Source organism: Ailuropoda melanoleuca, chromosome 4 (assembly GCF_002007445.2).
Source record: "Ailuropoda melanoleuca isolate Jingjing chromosome 4, ASM200744v2, whole genome shotgun sequence".
Lineage (NCBI taxonomy): Eukaryota > Metazoa > Chordata > Mammalia > Carnivora > Ursidae > Ailuropoda > Ailuropoda melanoleuca.
Genome location: NC_048221.1, coordinates 142,253,434 through 142,279,600, shown reverse-complemented (window position 1 = coordinate 142,279,600; position 26,167 = coordinate 142,253,434). Strand labels below are relative to the sequence as shown.

Genomic DNA, 26,167 nt, shown 5'->3' with positions numbered 1-26,167 from the left:
AGTTTATGCAGTAGCCTGAGTGCCTTGTGGGGACTGGCCACTAAATTTGTCATCCATGCCTATTGATTTGTTATGTAAATCTGCTCGGGCCTCTGGGCGTTTTCGTGTGCACTAGTAACTTGACATCAATCAGTAGATTGAATTTCCTAGAGTGAATCGAAGTGTCTTTCTTAATGCATTATCGGAATAATGGCAAACCCAAGCACCTAGTTTTTAAACGTCTGGGTTTGCAGTCTCAGCTTCTGGGAAAGAAGGTGATACGGAACAGCAGAACCCCCATTGTCTCTTGTCCAGACGTTAATGACGTGAGGCAGGCAGGGAGGGTCTGGGGAGAACAGCCCCCGTCTGCTGAGCGTTTGCTCTGTCAGGCACGATGCTAACCCCTGCCACACGGGCCCGCCTGACCTCACATGCAGTCTTCACCCGCCACCCTGTAGTTAGGAAGTGGGGGAGCTTGGATTTGAACCCGGTTTTGAACGATCCATCTTCTGCACGGTGAACCATATGCTAGTTGTGCCTAATTTCTCAGGAGAGCTACTTGCCGTGTCAGGCTCCACGGTCTGTTCCTTGTGCTGGTAGGTGTTGTGTAACTTGTGGCCAGAAGAGCCTGACTGCTATGACGTCCACATAGTGCCATCTTTGCTTCCTGTGTGACCCGGACAGAGCTGTGTTGGTGTGTTTTCCTTATGGGCATGAAGTGCCCATGGAGTTCAAGGTTTTTGGCCCTGAAGTCTAGCCTGTGTTTTTGAGGGATCAGAAAGAGAGCAAGCATTTTATGTGCATTATAGTAGCTAGAAATTATAATAATAAAGATGCGACGTCTAAGTAACGCTTCCTGGCTGAGGCCACAGTGTCTGTATCTGCTCTTGGTGAACTCTAGTGTTATTTCTCGTTTCATTTCCCTGTTAATTTGAAAAATGAGTCACGTGATATTTATTAGACGCTGACTATATTAGTTTCGTTTTGCATGTTGTTTCTCGCTCCCCCCGTTGTGGAATCCCTAGGGGCCGAGCACATGCCTTGGCATTGGGTGTCCTTCACGGCATCCAGGACAGTGCCTTCCACGAGAAGGTGTCTCGTAACCGTTTGTGGATTTGCCTTGAGTTACCTGTGGCTAAGGTGCTTAAACTTCAGCCTGCCATCCGGGTTAAGATGGAAATGACCTCGCAAAGTGGTGAGAGCGCATGTTATTGCGAAGATCATTTTAAAAATGTAGATTTCTGGTGTCGGATCATAAGGGTTTCTGTTATCATCTAAAAATTTTTTTGTGGTAAAATATAGGTATATGTGAAACATAACACGTGCCATTTTAACCACTTTTACGAGTACCATTCAGTGGTAGTGAGGACCTTTGCAGTGGTGACAGCTGTCTGTGCACAAACACTGCATCGTCCCGAGCAGACTCTCTGCACACGAGCACGACTCCTCGTCCCCGCCTCCCCCAACGGCGCGGGTGGGGGGAGCTCTCAGTGCAGGCGTCCGGGTCGGATGTGGCTCACTGCCAGCCCAGGGAATGTGGACAAGTGGTTTATTTGGTCATGATGCACACTACTGGCACAGAAGTGGGTGAAATCAAGAGCAGAAGTAAAAAATAGAGCCATGCTTTCATGGGACACGTCTTCACCCTCAGAACGCTTTAAGTGGGTTAATTCTACAGTGATGACAGCTCTGACGGTCTCTGACCCTTCAGTGATATTTTCACCTTACAATGGAATATCACCGACATTAACTAATTTGAAGAGCTCTTCTGTGAACTAATAAAGATGAAGTGTCTATTTTTTACCTATGTCAGATTGTGTTCATGGCATAGTATTTTAGTTACATTGGAGGCTTGAGAACTGTCTGAGTGGAATATCCCAAAAATATACACATTAATAACACAAAGTAGAAACACATGAGATCATCCTTGGGGGCCCGTGAGCAACTGATGCTTTGCCGTCCAGCGGGAAGCCAATGCTGGGGAGACAGGAAGGCAGAGACGCACCCCGTCTGAAGGTGGCGCTCTAAGAGTGAAAACCCGCAGGTGTCCTGTTCCGTAGGAAGTACTTAATGAGAAGTGCTGGCAACAGTTTAGGGTAGGGAAGGTATAGTGCCTGATGAACTGGGCAGGAAATGGGAGGAGCAAGGTGGAGTCAGAGCTGGAGAGGGAAGTCCTTCAGGGTCTGTGCCACAACGGGGAAGTGAGGGGAAGAGCAAGGGTTTATTTGACAGCGTCCTTCCTGCAGAGAGTTGATTACTATATTTTTTTAATAATAGGAAAAAGAAGATGAAAGTCCTTGTGAAGATAATGAAAGAAAGGTTTGTATCAACAAATTATGTAATTTATGTGTTTCGTAGTCCAAAGACAGACCTAACAAGATAATCAGTGGATTCTAAAATCTTGCCAGGTGCTTTTTCAGGACTATAACCTCTATGCCATTGTCACACACCCTAGCTCTGCTCCCACAGAGAGGAAGCAACTCAGAGGGGAAGGAATGTGGTTAAGGCATTTCAGAGAGGCAGACAGATCCACCCGAATGGCAGATAGGAAGCAGGAGAGCCAAGCCTCCACCCGAGTCTCATGTTTGGGAACACCCCCCATAACTTAGCTGCCAGCAGGCAATGCAGACCCTTGCGTGGGCTTTCCAGGAAGCCCTAAAACCTGCATCTTCGGGCCCTGGCCCTTAGGCTAAGGATGAGCGTGTCAACCTGGGGGCCACAGGAGGAGGATGGGCCCCCCAGAGGTGGGACACTCCCAGGCCCCTGGGGAGGTGTGGCTCTGGCTGGACAGCCGGCCCCACATGGTAGGCAGGGACATGTCCATCTCCACAGTCCTCTCCTGGCAGTAGCTCTGTCCCTAGCAGAATCAAAGTCTCACTGTTGGGGCTCCTGGATGGGGTGGCTTAGTCAATTAAATGTCTGACTCTTGATCTCAGCTTAGGTCTTGGTCTCAGGGTCGTGAGTTCAAGCCCCGTGTTGGGCTCCATGCTGGGAGTGGAGCCTACTTAAAAAAAAGTCTCACTGTTATTTGTTAGTGATTAAGTGACCATGATGATTTTTGCCTGAGTATGCAAGATTTTATTTATTTATTCCTTAGTTCACTTAGATTCCTTGTCACTCGGTGAAAACTTGGGCCATAAATACTAATATTTGGGAAGGTTACCTAATCAAAACCAGCATGGGAAACCACTTGGGATTTGACATGAGATCCACCTGCAGTAGAATGCTCCGTCCGTCACTTCCCCCACTTGAAACTTGGGGTAATGCTGGAGAAAATCAGAGCTCAGTTTCTTCCTCTGAAGTTTGATGGTTTATTTATAGCAAAATCAACCTCCGGGATTAGAGATAAAATGTATGAAATGTGCTCGATGTTATGATTTTTATTTATGTTGTCAGTGATAACTGAATTGTAAAAGAATCCTGACAGCACCTGGGGTGGGGCACACACACGAGCTGCAGTACTGTCTGCGAATGGACCTGTCGTGTGCAGATGGGCATGGGGCCATGTGGAAGCGAGTGCACCTGTCGTGTGCAGATGGGCATGGGGCCATGTGGATGTGAGTGCACCTGTCGTGTGCAGATGGGCACGTGGAAGCAAGTGCACCTGTCGCGTGCAGATGGGCATGGGGCCATGTGGAAGCAAGTGCACCTGTCGTGTGCAGATGGGCACGCGGACATGTGGAAGCGAGTGCACCTGTTGCGTGCAGATGTGCGAGCGGCTATGTGGAAATGCTGCAGTCCTGTCCTAGCTCTTCTGTAAACTTGTGAGGTGCCCCTTATTCAGTAAGTTTACTTCTCTGAACTTCATTAACCCAGTCAACATCTATTTTACGTATTTATAGGTTTACTTAGCTCAAAAGAATTGATCGAGAAAATGGGTTTGCAAGTTCTTGAAAAATGCAACACATCTGTGTTTAAAACGGTGTTTGTAGTATTTTAATGAAAGTGTTTTTCAGAAATTAGACACTTGGCTGTTCCCACTTGTAACTCTGTCATTAAAATCAGTGTCATCAATTTTGTTCTTTCGAATTCCATCCCCTGGAATGCTCAGCAGCCAGCGCATCTGCACTTTGCTGGGAAAGCAACCTGGGTGTTGAGGGAGATGTCCCCGTGAGCTCAGAGAACATTCTCTCCGACTTCATTGTCAAGTAATTCTTTGGAAATATATCGTTTGTCTGGCATATGTGTTCCTTGCTCTTAGTCTGAACGTGCTGGTAAACATGATGGAATGAAGAGGGCAAACTCTGGACGCATGTAAACTGTGTCTGGGGTGCAGTTTCCTGCCCTGAGCCTCAGCTTCCTTCTGTGCAATATTGGGATAACTTCCAACCTGTGAAGTCCATAGAAAGATTAGAATTATCCATGAAGTGCCTTCTCTAGCGGGTGGGGAGTAAATTATATGGACGGTTATTCTCCGCTCTCTGATTCCTACTAGAATTCCTTAGCAGGAGGAATTCCATTTTGTTTATGTTTTCAGTTTTCTTTGTTTAGAAAAAGTTTTTTTTTGAGAGAGAGAAAGAGAGAGGAGGGGGAGGAACAGAGGGAGAGAGAGAATCTCAAGCAGACTTTACCCCCAGTATGGAGCCTGACGCAGGGCTTGATCCCACAACCCTGAAATCATGACCTGAGCCGAAATCAAGAGTTGGCCACTTGACCGACTGAGCCACCAGGCTTCCCTATATTTTCATTTTTCTTAGCACCAGGCACACACAGTGCGATTCTCACTGTTGGCATTAATTATTTTGTGAAACTGAATTTTCTTTTATGATATCCCATGTTTTAAAATTCACAATACTTTATCAAGTTATAAAAATCGTATTTATTATAGAATTATTAATAAATACAGATAAAAATGGTAAAAACATTGAATTCTTCTGCTTAGAATCTGTTTTCACTTTTGTGTATATTCTTAAGGGCTATTTTCCATTAGTTTTTTTGCATAGTGTCTTAAAGGGATCATGACTTTGTTGTTAATAATTTTAATTAATACTATGAATCAATATTTAGGATACTTTCAGTATTTTAAAGTTTTTCTTAGTATACTTCAGAATGTTGATTTTACTTAGAAATAGATTTAAACATTTGTTTAAATGTTGATTTTACTAGAAATAGATTTAAACATTTTTGATCAGAGATGCCATTCACAAATCTCAACCAACCAACAAGACAAGTTCTGAATTGTGCTTACGAGGGTTTCCTCCAGAGTCATGTTATACATTTTGCTTTGGGTATCATCTGTTTGGACCCTTTGATCTCATGCCAGGATCAAAAAAAGACAATTTCATTTCTCTTTTACTGGAATAAATATTCCATTTGATTTTTCATTAGGTTTATTTTTTTTTGTTGTTAAAATTTATTTATTTGACAGAGATAGAGACAGCCAGCGAGAGAGGGAACACAAGCAGGGAGAGTGGGAGAGGAAGAAGCAGGCTCATAGTGGAGGAGCCTGATGTGGGGCTCGATCCCATAATGCCGGGATCACGCCCTGAGCCGAAGGCAGATGCCCAACCGCTGTGCCACCCAGGCGCCCCTCATTAGGTTTATTTTGTTACTGGGGTGAAAACTTGAGAGGCTTAAGAAAACAGAAGGAATAATTTACCCAGTGATACATTTAAAAATGCAAAATAAAACAAGCCATGAAACCAGATGTTGAATGATTCCATCCTGCGTTAGACTGACAGTAACTCTCTGAAATGTACCAAAGAACATTTGGAATGCTCTAGTTGAGCATTTTGGTGGTTTTATCTAGGTTTTGCATTTTAGGATATAATATGAACACACAGATCACTTCCGACTCAGGGGCATCAAGACAGGTTGCCATGGTGACAAATTCCAGGTGTAGAGTGTGTAAGATGATGAAATGGTAATTGTGACATTTTTTCCTCAAAGGCTTCAAATACCAAGCATAAAGTGATTAGTAATAAGTGTGTAAAAAAAAGTACCTTAAAGTAAGATTTTTGGCATATGTACTCATCAATTTATAAAATGGTCTGTCACCTTTTAGAGGAGCATTCTGTGTGTTTTATGACCACGTTATATATAATGAGATCAAGCCCGAGTCCCTCCAAATGGGTGGTGATGGCAACTGTGGCCCACACCTCAAAACTGTTGAGCATTCTGTGTTAAATGCCATCAATGTGACAGAAAAATAGCAGATTTTGTCTGCCTTTGAAGCATTTATATTGTAGCCTGTTGGAAAAACAAGAAAAAAATTATATCACACAACATATGACTAGAACTTATGTCTGTTAGTTATTAAACTTATCCTTGAGATACACGTAAACTTTTATGTATATAGATATTTGTCACCTGCTCTAATAAAATCTTGACGCCTGTAAATGGAAACATGTAGAATGCTAACTGAACACTGAGCGTCTGTTATCCAGTCTCTGATTTGGGGACAAAGCACCTAGAATCATTCTGTCTGCCAGTAGTTTGCCCTCGCTTAGGATTAGAACACATCTCTAACCGGCAAGGCTCCTGTCTTCTGCACAGCGAGGTGCTGACATGTTTTGGCGAGTTCATTGTTTGAGCTTCCTTCCCCGGGGAAGCAGTGTTGATAGTGCGGGCTGTGGCAAGGCGCCGGGCCCAGGTGGTTGGAGGATGGTCAGAGGTTGCCCGTCTGTGCAGATGTGAGCTCCTCTGTGGGGGGCTGGCGCTGTGTCCCCTGCAGCAGAGGGCCAGCCTCGGCTTCTCTTGAAGGAACGCTGTGCTGTGTGGCACCAATTCCTGTGCTTGACCTCTGAGCTTGCGTTTCTGGCCTGATTTCCAGTCTCTCCCCGATGCCGATCTTCACCTGGTTCAGCAGTCACCTCTTTCAAGATGTGTCTGGATTGCCCATCTGGTCATTTCTTAGTGCTCTCCGCTTTTAGCGACTGTGCTGGCTCTTGTAATATGTCACTTTCCTCAATTGCCCAAGTTATTTTGTGTGCTTCCGGTTTTCCACAACTCCCTGTTCTGTGCCTTCTGTTCATTTTCCCTGCTGAATGGCCAGCCCCTTAGTTAGGGGCATGCCTCCTGCTCAGAGCCTCCCTTCCTTAACCGCCAAGGAGCATGGTTGGTTAAAAAAATTCTTTACTGAACATGCCTGGGAGTTTTAGGACTAGAATTTGGCAAGAGAGGGGCGCCTGGGTGGCTCAGTTGGTTATGCGTCTGCCTTTGGCTCAGGTCGCGATCCCAGTGTCCTGGGTTCGAGTCCCGCATTGGGCTCCTTGCTCAGGAGCAAGCCTGCTTCTCCCCTGCCTGCCGTTCCCCCTGCTTATGCTTGCATGCTCTCTCTCTCTCTCTTTCTCTTGCTCGCTCTGTGTCAAATAAATAAATAAAATCTTAAAAAGAAAAAGAGAATTTGACAGGAGAGAGAGAAGTTTGACCCTCTCCTAGCTTCCAGTCTTCAGTGTTTCTGTTGTTGAAAAGTTGGAAATTTCAAAACACAATATGAATTTGGGTTAAGTCATAAGAAAATTGAAAAACAAAATAGAACAAAACAGTGGGTAATTTTGGTACCACAGTTATAGACTAGGAGTTATGTTTCATTGGTAAACGTTGTGTGCTTATTTTCTTAAAAAAGAGAGTCGTATTCTATTTTGTTTTCTGGTTTTCTGGTCATTATGACTCCTCTCCATTTCCTGCTGTGCTTAGACATTCATCGAGAATCAAGTCTCATAGGATGAGGGGTTTGGAAGGAAACGGGCACTTTCCCTTACAAGCTCCCCCACCCTTAGTGGTAGCCGAGGCTGGAAGCGGTGGTCCTCCTGCCCGACAAGATCAGATAAGAAAAGTGAGTACTTGATACATCACTAGCTATAAAATGAGTGACAAAACAGTGAGACCTTTTAAAAAATAATCGAAGTAAATGGTTTATATCAACTGACATAAATCATAGTTAAATGATTTAACATATTTAATAAACGCTGACCTCAGAACATGAGGCATTTTCCTCCTCTTGCAGCTACTGCTGGAAACACCGCGTAAGCATCTTGCTACAGTAAATGGGTGTGCAGACCTGTAACCGTGATTCGCTCTTGTATGCTTTATCCGTCAATCAGGAGAGGGTTTTCATTTAATTAACATTGCCAGAAATGCCAATAAAACTGGGGAGTTTTTGATCTAGCATTGTCTCTGACTCAGGGTTTTTGTGACAAAATGAAAACGGCATTGATTCTTTAATTGATTTTTGAAATTCATTGCCTGCCCAGTATCTTTACCATTTTTTTCTCTTTATTATCTTGATACCATTCTGTCACTACAGCTAAGTATTTTATTGCTTCCCTGAGAGACGAGGCTTATATTGATCAGCACTGGGGTCTCAAAAGCTAAGTGTAAGTCGTCAATAATGCTAAGTGGGGTATGGTGAATTAAATATTAAGTAATGAGATTTTTAGAGAATTACAGGGTTCTAGAAAAATAAGGCTTGGATTCCTTTATACATAGCAGGTTCATTTGGATTCAAACAAAAAGAAATTTGCACTTTAAAATAGAAGAGATGTTTTATCTTCAACTATACATATATATCCAACTATAGAATATATATATATATTCTGATATATATATATTCATATATATTCTGTGTAATGGTCTTCATTAATAAAACGTAATGTATTGAATATATGTTTTATAATAGGATGAACCAACCTATTTTTTTCATGTGCGGGGCTCCACTGAAACACTTGTGTTGAATTCATGACAATTTTAGAAATCACAGTTAGGGACCTGGAGGGGGAGATGAAAGGCTTCATTCCAGTCCAGAGAAGAGCAAGTAAGAGGATCAGCGAGTCATAAGAGGAATAAGCCCAGGGATCTATAGTTAACACCGCTGTATCGTTTACTAGAGAGCAGATCTTCCGTGTTCTCACCATACATGCAAAGCATGTGTCCATGTGAGACAGACATGCTCAGTAACTGGTCCGTGGTCACCACCGCACAGCATTATTCCTTAAACACCACGCCGTCGTACCACCCGAATATACACTGTTGCTGCTTGTCCATCATACCTCAGTGGAGCTAGGGAGAGACCAGCAGGTGCAGGCCAGTTTCTTCTACCGCCTTCTGTCTGGGAAGTGTCCACACTTCGCTCCTGGTTTCTGGGCTGAGGACCCTCCCACTCCCTGCGGGGCCTGCTGTCCTCGCCCCAGTCCCAGCCCTGTGTGTACGGCAGGGAGACTTCCTGCCAGCAGCTGCCTCCGGCGCAGGATGGCCCATGGCTCCCTCCGGCTCCCGGCTGGGTCCCGGTGTATTGCCGATGTGTCTGCCACCCTTGTGGCTGTGCAGGGAAGAAGGGTGGCCCAGTTCAGCCAGGTGCTCAGGTAGGCACCCTGCTGCTTATCAGCTGGCTCTTGGCTGTTCACTTCGTAGTTTGTTTTCTCATTCAGCAGTTGTCTACAATGCTGTCTGTTATAGAAAATCGATTATTAGCAGAGGGACCGAACTCTTGCTTGGAGCCATCTGCTAGGACATAGACAAGAATAACACCAGGATTTGGCTGTGAGCAAACGCTTAATTAAAGGTGTCAGCAGAGGCACCTCCTGTGGGGTGAGAGCAAGGAATCTAATAGAACTTTATGCCCAACTTAAAATGCTTAAGTGGCAGAAATGGGACCCGAGAGCGGGTCTTTCTGCGTTCAGCGAGGTGGTCCCCTCAGCTGTGAGCTGAGCCCCGGAGTTGGGGTCTTGCGGCCCATTTGTGTTCTCCATGGGTGGTCCTCTTCTCACACTCCTGCTGGCCTCAGGTGGACAGTTTTTTTTTAAAAATTTATTTATTTTAGAGAGAGAGAGAGCAGAGGGAGGGGCAGAGGAAGGGAGGGAGAAGGAGACTCCCCACTGAGCACAGAACCTGATGCAGGATGCGGTCCCACAACACGTGAGATTGTGACCTGAGCCAAAACCAAGAGTCAGACGTTCAACAGACGGCAGCACCCAGACATTAAAATATCACCACATAGCGCACAAACCATTGCAGGCATGAAGGGAAAGCATTTTATTCAAATTTACTTGGTTTTCTATGTGAGTTATAGAGATACTGTCTATAACTTTAAAAAATGTATGAATTATTCTTAATTATGAAAATATACGTGGTCAATTTACAATGTTTTGTATGGTACCAAGCAATCTGGAGTTTAGATTTGTATAATATAGGGCCATAAATATAATTTTTGGACACAGAAAGTAGCATTTTAAATTCTCATTTCTGGGAAAGCTTAATGAGAAACCTTTACCACACTCTGGGAAGGTACTTTTAGGTGAATTTATTACTTAGTTACCCACAATTGACAGTCATATTTTGGAGAAAAAAATATCTTCTCCCATGAGTAGGTTAGAGAAAAGAAAATAAAAAACAGGAAGAGGAAGTGAGCTGGAAGGCCCATGGGCCCTTTGCATGGACAGTGAGATTGTTCAGGGGCCTTTTCTCTTGATTCCACATTACCTTCTGTGAACCTGGCAGCTTTTCCTGAGAGAAAGCAGAGATGAGAAGTAGTCAGGTGTCTCTAACTCAGAATCCAGGTCTGCTCTAAAGATCGCTTGGAGACGCCATCCGTGAAGCCATGTGACATTGAGTCAAGTCAGGCCTGTTCTTTATTTGTCTTCGGGGTTTGTCTATATTGGTAGTGAAGGAGGAGGATACACGGTGGTGCAAAAAAATGGTCTATAAATAAAATCCACATTTTTGCTTGTAAATAGAACGAGTACGGAGAAAACAGCTTTTTTTTTTTTGAACTTGTGATAAGTCAAAAAACAAATTTATACCCCACGTTGAAATGCCTTAAATAATGCATTTCACAAATTGGTAAAGATCATGGGCACAGAATGCATGTGGATCTCAGTAAACCATACATCTATTTGGGGTGGGGTGAAACACTCCTAAACGTCCTTGGTTCTTTCCTCTGAATCAGAAGCCTGTGCGACATTCAGCCTTCTTTGTCCCTATTGTCCAAACGTGTGTCATGAAGCCCACGCACCCGCCATTGACCAGTAGGCCTGATGAGGCCAGCAGCCGGCTCCCTGCCCAGGCAGTCTGTCCCTGGAGGATACTGGGACTGTGAGATCTTAAAAGTCCGAGCCAGGGGTGTCTGGGTGCTCAGTCGTTTGAGCGCCTGGCTCTTGATTTCTGCTCAGGTCATGATCACAGAGTTGTGGGATTGAGCCCCACGGAGGGCTCTGTGCTCAGTGGGGAGTCTGCTTGAGATTCTCTCTCCCTCTGCCCTTCCTCCTCTCACATGTGCATGTGTGCTCGCTCTCTCTCTCTCAAATAAATAAATCTTAAAGAAGTCAGAGCCAGAAGTACCCCTAGAAACAACTCTTCTTCAATCCTTTCACATTACTGAGGAGCAAATAGAAACCTCTCCTTACTTCTCTTAATACTGTGATTTTAGGAAGTTTCCCTATAGCCATAGAAATGCCTGAAAGCAACTCCAGATATCCAGTGAGGGTGTTCTCTGCGTTCAGAGCCTGTTCAGTGCTCAAGACTCCGTGCCAGGTTCAGAGACCTTAAGACGCAGACTTTGCTGCCAGAGCCCGAGAGGCTGCTGTCCTGGGTCCTGCAGAAAGGCTGCCGCCTGTGGAGACGCCGTGTGCTTTGGCTCCACGCAGGTTCTCTTGCTTCTCCTCAAGCCCTCCAACGCTTGGGTGGCTCAGTGACATCTTTGGGTGACAATGACCTCATCCAGGTCTTCATCTATACTCTCTAGGACCGACTCTTCTGCTCTTTTCCAGCCCGTGTGTTCCTAGAAGTAAAGGAAGCCCTTCAGCGGCTTCTGGTAATTTTTTGGAACTCTGGGATGAGAGTCAGATATGGCGCCTCTGGATGCGAGCAAGGTGGCACTGTGTATCAATCTCTCAGTCATCAAACTCCTCCATTCCATGGCATGACACTCTCTTGTCCCAACAGCCTGTTGGCTTCTCTCTCTTGGCCCACCCCCAAGCAGAGACCTCACATTCTGTCATTCTGGTTCTCCTCTCTGTTTCTTCCCTCATGGGGAGTCTACCCAAATGACTGAAATTATTTGAGTTGTGTTGACCTTCCCTGCTGGTCCCCCTTCTGTTTGCAAATGCCATTTCAGTCCCTTGTCTTTAATGGAACCTTGGATGACCTCAGTTCTTCCAGACCCTCATAGCATTTAGAACCTTGCAATGTTCATGAGGCTCTGCATTTCCACACAGATGTCCCCTTGAATAGGACATGTCCTCAGGGCCACTCAGTTCCTCCTTGTCTCTGTCATGGCACCTTTGTTCTTCCCTAAAGAGGCACCACTCAGTGCCTACTTTCCAGTGTCCCTGGCTTTCAGTCTTCCCTTTGGCTTTGTGCCTCAGTGCTGGTTGACGTTGGTCAACTCCTGGCATCACACTGCTCTCCTGACTCTGTTTACACCTGCACATGTTTTCCCCTTTAACTATGTCCCTGCTCTTTTCAAACCTTTATTGTCCTTACCTAAGTCTGACCACTTCTGTGAAACCATCGTTGACACTCCAAACTGTAGCAGTTTTTGAGATCCTGCACAACGTACTCTGTATGAACGAGGTTATTATACATAGTTATTAACACTGCATTTTATAGATTTGTTATTTGCTGTCTCATGGGACATGCAGTTCCTCTTTGTTAGTTAGTCCCTCAGGACAACCATACATTTCTTCATTGTAAAGACCACGCCTTACGTTCCCCACATCCCTCAGCAGTGACCAGAAGAGCCCAGGGCACATAGTAGGTACTCAAAAGGTAATTGGTGATTGGCTACATTTGAGATTTTCAGACATTTAAAAAGAGGATCAAAATTTGTTTTCTGTCTCTACAGCTGAAATTTCCCTCCATTTTTAGGGAGGAGCTGTTCCCCTTTTTCTCCTTTGTGCCTAATTTACTGAGGCGCTACTTTCTCTTCTGTTGTTTGTGTTGCTCCTTATTTTGTTTCCTGGCTTATGATTTCTAAAAACTCTACCTTAAGGATGACAGCAAATCCACAAAGGAAGGACTCAGCAGGAGCAGACACATTTTTAAGAAACATTTTCTTATCTTGCTTGCACTTGATTTTTCCAAGAGGTCATAGTTATTTCGTTATCATCAATATTTACCAAAACCCTGCCATTTTCCCAGCAAATAATTTTTTTTTTATTTCACACGTTCCCCCCACCCACCTCCCCTCTGGTAACCATCTGTTTGTTCTCTGTAGTTAAGAATTTATCTCTTGGTTTGTCTCTTTTTTTTCCCTTTGTTCATTTTTTTTTTCTTAAATTCCACATGAGTGAAGTCATATGATATTTGTCTTACTCTGACTTATTTCACATAGCTTATACTCTTTAGGTTAACTGTGTCATTGCAAATGATAAGATTTCATTTTTTTATGGCTTAGTAATATTTCATTGAATATATAACCACTTCTTTATCCATTCATCAATCGATGGACACAGGCTGTTTCCATAATTTGGCTGCTGTAAATAATGCTGCAATAAACGTAGGGGTTCATGTATTCCTTTGAATTAGTGTTTTTGTATTTTGAGTAAATACCAGCAATGCGATTACTGGATCATAGGGTAGTTCTATTTTTTAACTTTTTGAGGAGACTCCATACTGTTTTCCAGAGTGGCTGCACCAGTTTGCATTCCCACAAACAGTACATGATGGTTCCTTTTTCTTCGCATCCTTGCCAACACCTTTTGTTTCTTGTGTTTTTGATTTTAGCCATTCTGACAGGTGTGAGGTGATATAGTGGTTTTGATTTGTGTTTCCCTGATGATCAGTGATGTTGGGCATCTTTTTATGTGTCTGTTGGCCATTTGTATGTCTTCTTTGGAGAAATGTCTGTTCAAGTCTTCTGCCCATTTTTAATTGGATTATTTGTTTTTTGAGTGTTGAGTTGTATACGTTCTTCACATATTTTGGATACTAACCCTCAATCAGATATGTCATTCAGTAGGTTGCCTTTTAGTTTTGTTGATTGTTTCCTTCAGAAGGTTTTTATTTTGATGTAATCCCAATAGTTTATTTTTGCTTTTGTTTCCTTTGCCTTAGAAGATATATCTAGGAAAAAAAGTTGTTATGGCTGATGTCAGAAAAATTACTGCCTGTGCTCTGTTCTAGGATTTTTATGGTTTCAGGTCTCACATCTAGGTCCTTTGTCCATTTTAAGTTTATTTTTGTGTATGGTGTAAGAAAGTGGTCCAGTTTCATTCTTTTGCATGTTGCTGACCACTTTTCCCAACACCATTTGTTGAAGAGACTGTTTTTGTCCCATTGCATAGTCTTGTCTCCCTTGCTGAAGATTAATTAACTGTATAATCATGGTTTATTTCTGGGCTTTCTAGTCTGTCCATTGATCTATGTGTCCATTTTTGTGCCAGGACCATATTGTCTTGATGACTACAGCTGTGTAATTTTATTTATTTATTTATTTTTATTTGAGAGAGGGGGAGGGGCAACGGGAGAGGGAGAATCTTTTAAGCAGACTCAGTGCTGAACGCAGAGCCCTGTGTGGGGCTTGATCTCATCACCCTGAGATCACGACCTGAGCTGAAGCCAAGGGTTGGCTGCTCAACTGACTGTACCACTTAGGTGCCCCTACAGCTTTGTGATACAACCTGAGATCTGGGATTGTGATGTCTCTAGCGTTGCTTTTCTTTTTCAAGATCGTTTTGGCTATCCGGGGTCTTTTGTGGTTCCATACAAATTTGAGTATTGTTTGTTCTAGTTCTGTGAAAAATCCTGCTGTTATTTTGATGGGGATTGCTTTAAATGTGTAGACTGGGTAGTATGGACATTTAACAGTATTTGTTCTTCCAATCCATGAGCATGGGATGTCTTCCCATTTCTTTGTGTTGTCTTCAATTTCTTTCAACAGTGTTGTATAGTTTTTAGAGTACAGGCCTTTCATGTCTTTGGTTAGGTTTATTCCTAGATATTTTATTATTTTTTGGTATAATTCTAAATGATACTGTTTTCTTAATTTCTCTTTCTGCTGCCTCATTATGAGTGCATGGAAAGCAATGGATTTCTGTTGCTTGATTTTTGTATCCTGTGACCTCACATTTTTTAGAAACGTTTTCTTATCTTGCTTGTACTTGATCGTTCCAAGAGGTCAGAGTTATTACATGGTCATCAATATTTGCCAAAATCCTATCATTTTCTCAGTAAATAATTTTGATATTAAAACTAAGCATTTTATTTAAAAGATCTCATTGCCTTTATCCCATAGAAAAGGAGGAACACATACATGATGTGTAAGGGAGGTTCATTGTTATAACTGATGTTTAAAATAGGGTCTTACCCTAATTTCAGAGTGCACCTACCTGGACTGTCGTCATAGCTGCAGGGCGTTTCCAGTGAGAATTTCATGGTGTTAATCTTTTACCCCCATTTTGGCCTCTCAGGGAATTGTAATGTAGATTTGGGAAAAGTCTACCTTCTTTTGAATTATTAGCGACATTTTCTTTCTAGGTCTGTTTGGACTAGACTGGATTCTGATTCAAAACTTGGAAATATAAACTGAAGGGGGGAGGAAAGCAATCACTGACATGTGTCAAGTTAACATTTTTCCTTAGTAATAATACAGATAACTGAAAATCAAGGAAATACCCAAATAACCTCACCTAAGTGAAATGTCCCTACTCTGACCCCACGAGGTCCCGGCAGAGCTGATGACAAACAACGCACCTTTTATTCTTTCTGTTTACTCTCCAGGAGGCATTTTGGGTAAGGGAGGGTGGCAGTCATGGGTGGGGTAAGCCAGGAAAGGCACAGCTTGGATCACAGCAGTGCAGGTGCCTTGGGGAGGGGCCACATGTGCCCTGCTAGTGACTTTGCAACATGGCAAAGAATGAATGTCATCTTGTGTCTGTGTTTTCAGCCCCGCACTTCTGCGAAATGTTTTAGAAAGCATTTATGACAGTTTAGAGGAAGTGACTAGGTTTTTGCAAATAAGTTTTTAGTGTTTAATCTTAGAGACGATATAAGGACTTACGGATTGCTTACCGCAGGCTTTCCACAATGCTGCAGGCCAAATGGAACAGTTTAGTGAGAACAGTGATAAAATGCAAATAGAGAAATACCATCATTTATCTCTCATTTTTAAGCAATGCTGAGTTTTGCAAAAGTGATTTTCCGTACATGTGATACCTCTGAAGATAAAGCCACAATGTCTTCATTTTGAAAATCCCGTCTCCTGATGAAATCAGTCATCATTTTGCACACAGCAAATCTCTTTGCTGTGTTGTTTGCTGTTTTCAGAGAGGACTGAAGTTGCAGGCTTCTGTCTCTGCAAAGTGGCTCCAGGGCTGTGCTTTCTGGGTTGTCCTGTGAACTCTGTGGTTTGTCCTGCCGTCTCTCTCGGTGGGAGTAGGAGTGCATCCCGTAGATGTCAGCATCTCGCTCCTGATGGACTCACATGTGGGGGGAAGAGGGGTACTTGTTGGAAATGCACTGGTGGGCTCTGAGGGGGAGACAGAGACTTTCCCACGGCCAAAGCGCGTGAACTTCCACACGTGGCCTCGTGACCTAGTTTTGATTCTTTTTGCCTTTGGCTCAACCTGACAGCAGTGGCTTCGGGCCTTGTGGACCCCAGTCAGGGAAGGCTTGCTCCCGTGCCCCTGGATTCTGTGCTTTCTGCTTTCTCTGCTGTTGTCAAGGTGGCTGTCTGGGCGGCTTCTTGCAGGCTCGGCTTACCAGAGCCACAGACTGTTGAGTAGACCAACGCCAGAGCTATTGTTCTGGGGTTTTTTTTCTTTGGAAGCTAATGTGTTTTTAGCAGTATTATTGGGGTATAATCTGCATACACTGGGATCTGGGGATTTTGGCAAATGCATACAAGCACACCGTTAGTGGTGAGCAGACGATGGGTCTCTGTCCTTTGGCAACTTTCTCACTTGCAAAACTTCGCCCTTTAATTCTAGGTGCTCAGCTGCTCTGAGCGGCCACCTGCCAACCTGAGCTGAGCGCCTGTGGTTTTCTGCAGCCAGAGCCGCAGTGGGGGGGAGCCTCGCCAACCGGAGGTGGGAGATCACCGCTCCCCGTCCGCAGAGAATCCTCTTCCGTTTCTGTCCCCCTTTGGTGCTTTCAAGGGCTGTCGTAGCTGTTTTTAAGAACCGTAATAATTTCTTTTGTTTTATAATTCTAATTGGCAGGAAGAATCACTTGACTCACTACTTCCTACCATGTTTCCCTTCTTGGGTCCATTTTATCTCCTTTTTCAAGATTAAAGTCTAATTTATGTGCAGTGACCCTCCACCTTCTCCGTGTGGCGTTCTAGGAGTTTGGGAACACACACAGTCATGTACCCACCCACTCGGACGAGGACGGGACATCCACTACCCCCAACTCCCCCGTGCCCCTCATAGTTGGCCACCTGTCCTTCCTCCCCTCCCACCTGACCCAGCCACCACTCCACAGCTTTCTGTCCTGAGCTCCTGCCTTTTCCACAGTGTCATAGAACAGAACTTGTGTAGTATGTCCACTTACTGTGACATATGTGGGATTTGTGGAATGACCCGGAAGCTGGTGGCCCGGCTGTGAAAGAATTCACTGGAGGCAGAACAAAGGAGATAGAAGCTTATTGAATACACTGCAAGGGAGCAGTGGGCAGGACCGCAAAGGGGAGACCGTCCACCAGGAGGCGGTGGTGGTGGGGCTGTAGTCAAGGGGGGAGGTGAGGAAGTATGGAAATGTATGGAATTTTCCTTTTTTGGTACCCGTGCCTGGTTGTAAGTAGCCCTTTGTCAGTGAGGGCCCACGGATATTTCGAGGTGGGTCTCCTGATGAGTCTGCCCTCAGCCCGTGCTTGCTGTGCGCCCTTTCTGCCTCACGCGGGTTCCCCTGCTCGAGTCCGGGGCCTGAAAGCAGCGTCTACAGGATTCATCTGTCTTGTAGGCGCCAACCAGCTGCCCCTTTCACGTGCTGAGCAGTGTTCCACGTTACTGATGTGGCGCTGCGTGTTTGTCCATTCCCCAGTTGAAGGACTTTGGGTTGTGCCCAGACTTTTGCAATTTTGAAAAGAGCTGCTGTGGACACTTACGCACCGATTGGCTAAATACCCAGGAGTGAGGTTGCTGGGTTTTGTGGTAAAAACATATTTAACTTTGTGACATAAAGAACCATCCAACTTTCCCTCAGCAGCTGTCCCATTCCGCCCTCCTATGAGAAACCCCTCTCGCTTACGATGTATTATCTTCCTTTGTATATAGTTAGATTTGCTGTGTTAATATCTGTGAAGGATCCTAGTGTCTGTTTTCTTGAGGGTAAGTCTCCTGTTTTCTTGCGATGCCTTTGTTTGGTTTGATATCAGGGTGAGGCAGGCCCCAGAAAGGAACCCCCAGTGGTGTCTTCTCGTGGTCACGCTGGGGTTTTGGAAAGGACGCCACAGAGGTGACGTGCCCATCTTGTATCATACTGGGGGACAATGTGGTGTCCCTAGGAATAGCAGCCTTCATTCTTGGGTGACATGGTGTTTATCAGGGTCTCTGTAAACGTACTATTCCTGCCTTTTCTACTCTGTGTGTTGGAAGCGAGTTGCTAAGTCTCGCCTCCAAAGGAAGTAAAGTATGAATTCACCACCACCTCGTGGGGAATATTTGCTTCTTGTCTCCAGTTTAGTTGTTTATTCGACCATTTGTTCACATCATTATGGACTTCTGTGTATTTATTTTCTGCTTTGGGTTCTAATCCATTATTACATCATTTGTTGTTCTAATTGTTCGACTTTTGGCCACTGTAATGTTTTCAGCCTGGCTTCTGGATCCTTTGACATGTTTTGTTATCTTAAGACTTTCTTTTTTTCTGTTATCACGGGTTCCTCCAGGCCCCTCTGTTTTCTCTGCCCTGGACATGGAACCAGCCATTGACCCTGGCTGTTCGCCCCCAGGCTTGCTGTACTCACCGATCTGATCTGCGTGCCTGAAATCTTCTTACCCTTTGTCTCCTCCCATGCTCTGCCCCCGGGTAGCTGGTGCCCAGGCCCCGCCTCTCCTTGGCTGAGTTTGTCTGTCCTAGATTCTAGGCTACTTGGTTTCCCTGTGGTCTCAGCTCTGAGGAGTTCAAGAAGATTGTAATTTCATAGATTTTTTCACTTTTTCTTATTGTTAGGATAGGAGGGACTTTCCTTCCAGTTTTCCACTCTGCACAGTAAAGCTGGGTCCTTTCTGACATGGGAAGTGTTGGGAGGATGAGATGGTGGTGGACAGCTTGGCGTGGCCCACAGGAATCAGTGGGAACTGGGTCCATTGGTCCTGCTTTCCAGCTTGGTCCCTGAACTGCCTGGAGTGAAAAGTCCAGCAGACTGGGGCTGGACCCTGAGGCCAGATGAGTGGAGCTTTTCTTATCCATGGGGATCCATGGGCTTTGCTGATCTTGGTCTGGACTCGCAGGCCAGGCCAGAGTCAAGGTGGGACTTGCCGTTTCATGGAAAGGTCGGCAGCCTTCAGTACAGGTGTCATGTTTTGGCAAATCATTGCTGAGTGCAGTAATACCCCTAGTAGACTAAACTTTGTGGCGGACTTCAGTCCTCAGGGGCTGGTTGTGGCTAGTGTCCCAGTCCTGAGGACTCCTGTGTATAGTTCAGAGAACAAAGTTTCAGCTGCTAACACTGATGGTTTCTATTTCAGGAAGACAATTCACGAATGTCTTTTAAGAAAAGGGTTCCCTTAAGACACAACACAAAGAAAAAAGGTATGTCACGTAGATGGTGAAGAATAGAAATGTGTATATTCTGTTATAATTCAGCCATGGATGCGGGTACTGGTATGATCCTATCATAAACAGCTAGTCATGCTCGTCTCTTGAAATATAGTTAAAATATGCAGAGAACAGTTGATAGACAAAAGGTCTTACTTCTTGCCCGCCATCCCTTCCTGGCTCCCCACCTCACCCCCATAATAATAACATCACCAAATTAGAAATTCTTCCCTAAATTGTTTTCATAACTGTTTACTTATAATTTTTTAGATTTGTAGTTTTATTTATTTAAAAAATGTTTTTAAAGATTTATGTATTTGACACAGAGAGAGAACATGAGCATGAGAGGGGCAGAGGGAGAGGGAGAAGCAGACTCCCCACTGAGCAGGGAGCCTGACGCGGGGCTTGATCCCAGGACCTTGGGCTCATTACTTGAGCCAAAGGCACCCCTAGATTTGTAGTTTTAAAAGCGGTTTGATGTATAGGCCCTTCTGGTGTAACATATTGGCCATGAAGAGTAGAAACGGACATTTTACAGTATTAAATGACATGAAGCTTGGGAAAGGCTTTGCAAATTGTAGAAATCCTATGGACATATAAACTGCTTGTCTTTTCGTTATGTAAGTTGGGTATTTTACAGATGAGGGGCTGAGGCCCAGAGTGGGTGGGTATCCTTTCCAAGGTCACATGTTATGTCCCATTTAGGAATTCTCCTGTTGCAGCAGAACTTGGACGGTGTGCCTTCCAGGATCTGAAGGTCTCGTATCCATGGGTAGGGGCACGACCCTGCCGTATGTGCCATAACCTTGAATGGTGGCTTGGATCTTTATCAGTAACTGCTGTGCTCTTTGGTTGTGATTTAGGTCCCCAAACAGAACAGCTGCAGCCCTTTTCCCTTGGAATGTGGTGATCACAGTTCCATGAGATAATAGTGTCTTCTGAGATGACGTCATAGCAGGGATTACCCAGCTCTGTTTGTTGCCCCCACTCCTTCCATGGCCTGCGTGTGAGGACCCGGGATTGTTCGCCTTGAAGGAAGATAGAGGGGTGTCTGCACAGGAGAGGCTGAAGGGAGCTCTGCTGGCACGTAGGGAGGAGAGGCGCTCAAACTCCCCGGTCCCGTGGGTGGGCTGTCACCTCTCATGTCTCACCGACTGACGTCTCTCAGCATTGTTCACGGCCAAAATAAACCAGCTGTCAGGAGAGCCTTGAGGGTTCTATGGAAGGAGAAGAACACTGGGTTTTTGTTGGGCAGGGCCGCCGAGGAACAGCGGGGATGGCGTCCGGGGTCCAGCAAGACTGGGGTAAAGAAGGGGCGGTGGTTTTCAGGCTCCAAGAAGGTAGTGAGGTTCCTTGTGCTAACTGATCTTTTATACTATTTCCCATCTGTGGGCTGGGAGTGGGGGGCACAGGCCGACTGAGGACCCATCCTACCTTATTATGTTTGGGGCTTCAATTTTAAATTTTCATTATAATTGTTCATATCTTCACAATTGAAATCTTTCAACAATTTCTTTTTTTTTTTAAGATTTTTTAAAAATTTATTTATTCTACNGCCCCAACAATTTTTTTTTTTTTTTTTTTAAGATTTTATTTATTTGAGACAGAGAGTGAGAGAGAGAGAGAGAGAGCATGACCAGGGGGAGGGGCAGAGGGAGAAGCAGACTCCCTGCTTAGCAGTGAATCCGACGCAGGGCTCGATCCCAGGACCCTGAGATCAATGACCTGACCTGAAGGCAGACACTTAACTGACTGAGACCCCAGGTGTCCTTCAACAACAATTTCTAATAGAATCTCCAGTGAACGTTGGGGAATGCTGACCTCTTGATTTTCGACTCTTCTTGGTGACCTACGAGGAAAGTCATCATTCAGTGTGATAAACGCCAACAAGATGATCAGAGAATTGTTTGCTTCGTTTTGAAGAAAAAAGGTGGTTTACAAAGTGCATCCCTTGAATGGTACGAATGGAAGGTGGGGTTTGCCTGTCACGGGGCAGGTGTGAGGGCCCCCAATTGCCACCATGGCCAGAAGGGAGCTGGCTGGGCACCATGGGTAAGTTGGCCTGAGTGTCCGTTCCACTGCAGAGTATGGGTCTGAACCATGGCATCTCTGTGGGTTATTTGATTTGTAACTGAAGGAGCTCTTCAGGTGACAGTTCATGCCAGAGAAATCTCCGTGGACAGAACCTGACCCAGCTCCCTCTCCCAGCCCCTCCTGTGCCCTTCCCCGCACTCAAGGTCTGCAATACTTTAAAAAAAATCTCATTAAATGCTTCAGGCTTTTATGGAGCCTGAAGTATAGGAGACGTACACTGAACCATCTGCTTTAACAGCACTTAAAATACGCACAGATTCCAGAAACACCTTCATAGACATTTCCTTTTGATTTTTATTTTCATTTCAACGACCTTGCCAGGTGACAATCCTCATTTTCCAGAGGAGAGCAGAATGACGACCCGCCTTGTCCTCGGTGACACAAGTGACAGAAGAAACAGTAGAAATTCCAGCCAATCCGTTTCTCTTCCCCCCACCCTCCATTGTCAGCGAGGTGCGGTGCTGGGCCGAGGCGCCGTCCGGACGGAGGGCTTGCCCCTCATGTCAGCACCAAGTCGTCTCGAGGAGATGGCTCTGAGTGATTTTATGACCCCTCCGGGTTGTTTCCAAGTGGCCAGGTTACCCCTGGGCTCTGCTCCATGGATCTCTGGTTCAATGACAGCCTTCACGGTCTCCGGGCACTTTTTTACTCAAGTAGAGGCCACAGGGCTGTTGGGGTTCAGCAGCCAGTCTGCGGCCACCGGTGATTGTGTTCCAGTGCAAAGGTTTATTTGGGAGAAGGGAATGAGCCCATTTCACACTTCACTTAAAAAAAGCCACCTTTCCTACTGAAAGCTTGTGGCCATTAGTGGCCATCTGTCCTATCAACCTCCGGAGAAGTAGATGCTTGGGGCCCTGGGGTTCTGGCCAGTGGTAACCCCCATTTCCAGAACAGTGCTGTGCGTTCCTACCTTTTGTCTGTGTTTGCAAGATTCGTTTTTCTGGGGGCATGAGGCCATTGCAAGTCCCTGCGGTTTAATCCAAGGTGGTAATAAGTTCATTTGTTTGTTTTACGTTACTGGGAACCATTTTTGGCTGTGTCCCATGCTGTCATTTTTGCTTGTTTTTGAGAATTGGAAAGTAGAGGGACATTCGAAGTGAAGGGACAGAAGAATCAGAAGGAGAAACCGGTATTTTGTCCATTGTGATGTGTTCAACCTTTTTACTTTGCTTCGAAGTGTTCCCCGTTCCGGGGCAAAGCCAGGGAACAAACATGATGGCTCCCAGTGTCCGGGTGCCTGGCTCAGAAACTCCCTTTGCGGCCTGCATGCAACGGGCCCTCATCTGTCGCTCCCTGTGTGCGGAAGGCCTGGCAGCCCCCAGGCGGAGCGTGGCCAGGTCGGACTCTTGGACTCTTTGAAGTTTTCATTAGATGTCTTTTTTTTTCTTCCTATGATTTTAGTAAATCTGGAATCATTTAAAATAAAATTGTAACTTACTGATTGTCATTCAAAGAGCTGCTGATGTTTGCTGAGATTTAGGTCCAGCAGGCAGGACGGGCCTCATAAAGAACGGAGAACGTGGACCCAGTGACCAGCTTGCCTTTTTGATCAACACATTTTTAGGTCAAAAGCACCTCATGATTTTGTGTGCTTTTCTTAAGCATGGTCTGTTTTGACTGCCTCTTTTGATTTGTGCTAACAGCCTGCTCTGGCCAAATTATTATGACCGTTTAATTTTTATAACTCTGATTTCACATCTTTGGGTACATCGAGGGGACTTCCTTGCCAGAACCAGGCTTCTGCTCATTCCCTGCTGTGTTTATGAGTTTCATCAGGGCGACTCTGAGCGGGTTAGTGACTGGGTGTCAGGGCTGTCAGCCCTCCCGGCCCCTTCCCTCTCCCCACCCCTCAGTGGGTCCGTCCCTGCTTTTCTCTCTCCCTGTGGGGTGGCCTAGTGGATAAAGCCTCTGCTCTGGGAGCTGTTACCAGTTCTTTATACTGTCATGTGAAGCTCAGTTGGCGTCCCAGCTTCCCTTGCACGTGGAAGCCACCTGTGCTCGGAGCCGCTGACTGTCGGTGAGCAGGTGTGGGAAGGAGGTAGCTGAGCTCGGGGCCTGTGAGGCCGGCCCTAGTCCACACGGGGCGTGTTCACCAAGCAGAAAGTGACTCCACTGACTATGCGTCTCATTTGACCCAGGGTAAGGAACACTGCGAGAAAAGCAGATGGTCACCGTTGGCTTTGGTGTCTGGCCTGGTTTGCGTTTCCCCGTGGACCCATCAGCGTGTCTGGGGGCTCCTGTGTGGTCTTAGTTCTTCGGTGGGCAGTAACTTAGCCAGGGGCATTTCTTTCCATTCCGTGCATTATGAGTGCTGTTATTTGAAAGGTTTTATTTATTTTTTTTTTGACAAATTCGTTTAGTGATATTCTCTGATCTTTTATGTTGGTATAAAATGGTGCTCAGACTCAACCTGGTACAGAGGACAGTGAGCACTGAGCACCCAAAAGTAGCCCGGAACCTGCCGTCTCCCGGCGGTCGGCTCGGACCAGGCCCAGGGGCCTCGGTGCTCACGGTAAGAGCAGGCGGAGGCATTCGACACTCCCTTCGGGTTCGAGTTGGGCCGAATTTGCGAAATCTGAGTGTGGTTCACCTGCTCCCCCAGCTCTTCTCGGCTGACGAGCAAGCATGCGAGGAGCTGCCCCGTCCCTCGCGATGCTGCCCACGCCGAGGGATTGGCTTTGGTTCACTGGGGTTGTTCGAGTTTTGAATCTAATCTTTGCCTTTAGACAGAACTCGAGCCGAGTGATTCTAGAAAAAAGTGTTCACTACACTTCTGTCCTTAGATACTTCCCTTGCTCCTGAACCTAAGTCGTTTCTGAGACCCTAAGATCTCTCTCTCTCGCGCTCCCAACTCAGTTCCTGTGTAGTAATTGATCTATAGTCATTCTGGGGCCGTACTGTGGTTTGTTTCCAGAGAAACACAATGAAGCAAATACTCCAGTAAAGTGAATATTGCAATAAAGCAAAGTCAGACGAAGGTTTTGGTTTCCTACTGTGTGGAAAAGTTACATTACATACTATATTGTAGTCTGTTAAGTGTGTAACAGCATTATGTTTTAAAAAATCTATGTACTTTAAGAAATCCTTTATTTAATTTATTTTTTAATAATACTTTTTATAATTTTTTTATTTTATTATGTTAGTCACCACACATCCCTGTTTTTTTTCTTTTCAAACATTTTTTATTTTACAGTGATGCATAAAGAAATTCTTATCAAAGAGCCAAATAATACAGAAATAGAGACTAAGTATAAATTTCCTCTTTATCTGCCCATTCCCACAATATCACTCTTCCCACCATAGGCAACCCACTAGTTTCAGTTTGGTCTGTGCTGTCACAGACCTTTTTTCTATGTATCTGTATTTTATACATGTATACACACATACAGCTTTTTTTTTTTTTAATAAACTTTAAGAATCACTGTGCAATTTGCTTCACTTATCAATATGTTGGGAAAATTTTCTGTATCAGTACATCTCTCCTTTTTAAAATAATTTCATAATATAGATATGCCATAATCATTTAATAATTCCCAAATCAGGGGCTTTAAAGTTATTTGCAGTTTTTTATTGATATAAACAATCAATCTCATTGTACATACATGTGTATAGACAAATGTGATTTTTTCTATAGGATGGATTACTAGGTGAAATGCTATGTTTAAAAGTATGAAAGTTTTTAAGCTGCATCTATTTACACAAATATCCACAGTGTGTTTCTCTATGTATTTGCCAACAATGAAAATTAATTATCTTAATTTTTACCAAATTGATAATAAAATTTTTGATATGTTAATTTCTATTCCCCTAATTACTAGTGAGATTGGTCATCATTTCATCTATCCGTTGCATAATCTTTGTATTAAAGGAAGTACGACCCTATGACCCAGCCATTGCACTACTGGGTGTTTACCCCAAAGATACAGACGTAGTAAAGAGAAGGGCCATATGCACCCCAATGTTCATAGCTGCATTGTCCACAATAGCCAAATCATGGAAGGAGCCGAGATGCCCTTCAACAGATGACTGGATTAAGAAGCTGTGGTCCATATATACAATGGAATATTACTCAGCTATCAGAAAGAACGAATTCTCAACATTTGCTGCAACATGGACGGCACTGGAGGAGATAATGCTAAGTGAAATAAGTCAAGCAGAGAAAGACAATTATCATATGATTTCTCTCATCTATGGAACATAAGAACTAGGATGATCGGTAGGGGAAGAAAGGGATAAAGAAAAGGGGGGTAATCAGAAGGGGGAATGAAACATGAGAGACTATGGACTATGAGAAACAAACTGAAGACTTCAGAGGGGAGGGGGTGGGGGAATGGGATAGACTGGTGATGGGTAGTAAGGAGGGCACGTATTGCATGGTGCACTGGGTGTTATACGCAACTAATGAAGCATCAAACTTTACATCGGAATCTGGGGATGTACTGTATGGTGATTAACA

At 44.7% G+C, this 26,167-nt stretch overlaps 1 protein-coding gene across 1 annotated transcript in view; it reads left to right on the top strand.

Moving 5' to 3' along the window:
• The window catches only part of DCDC2C (doublecortin domain containing 2C), an 87,392-nt gene that overhangs the window by 52,540 nt on the left and 8,685 nt on the right, over window positions 1-26,167 (top strand). The window contains exon 10 of the mRNA XM_034659962.1: window positions 2,257-2,298. Coding sequence (XP_034515853.1) covers window positions 2,257-2,298 — 42 coding nt within the window. The remainder of the gene's footprint in view (window positions 1-2,256; window positions 2,299-26,167) is intronic.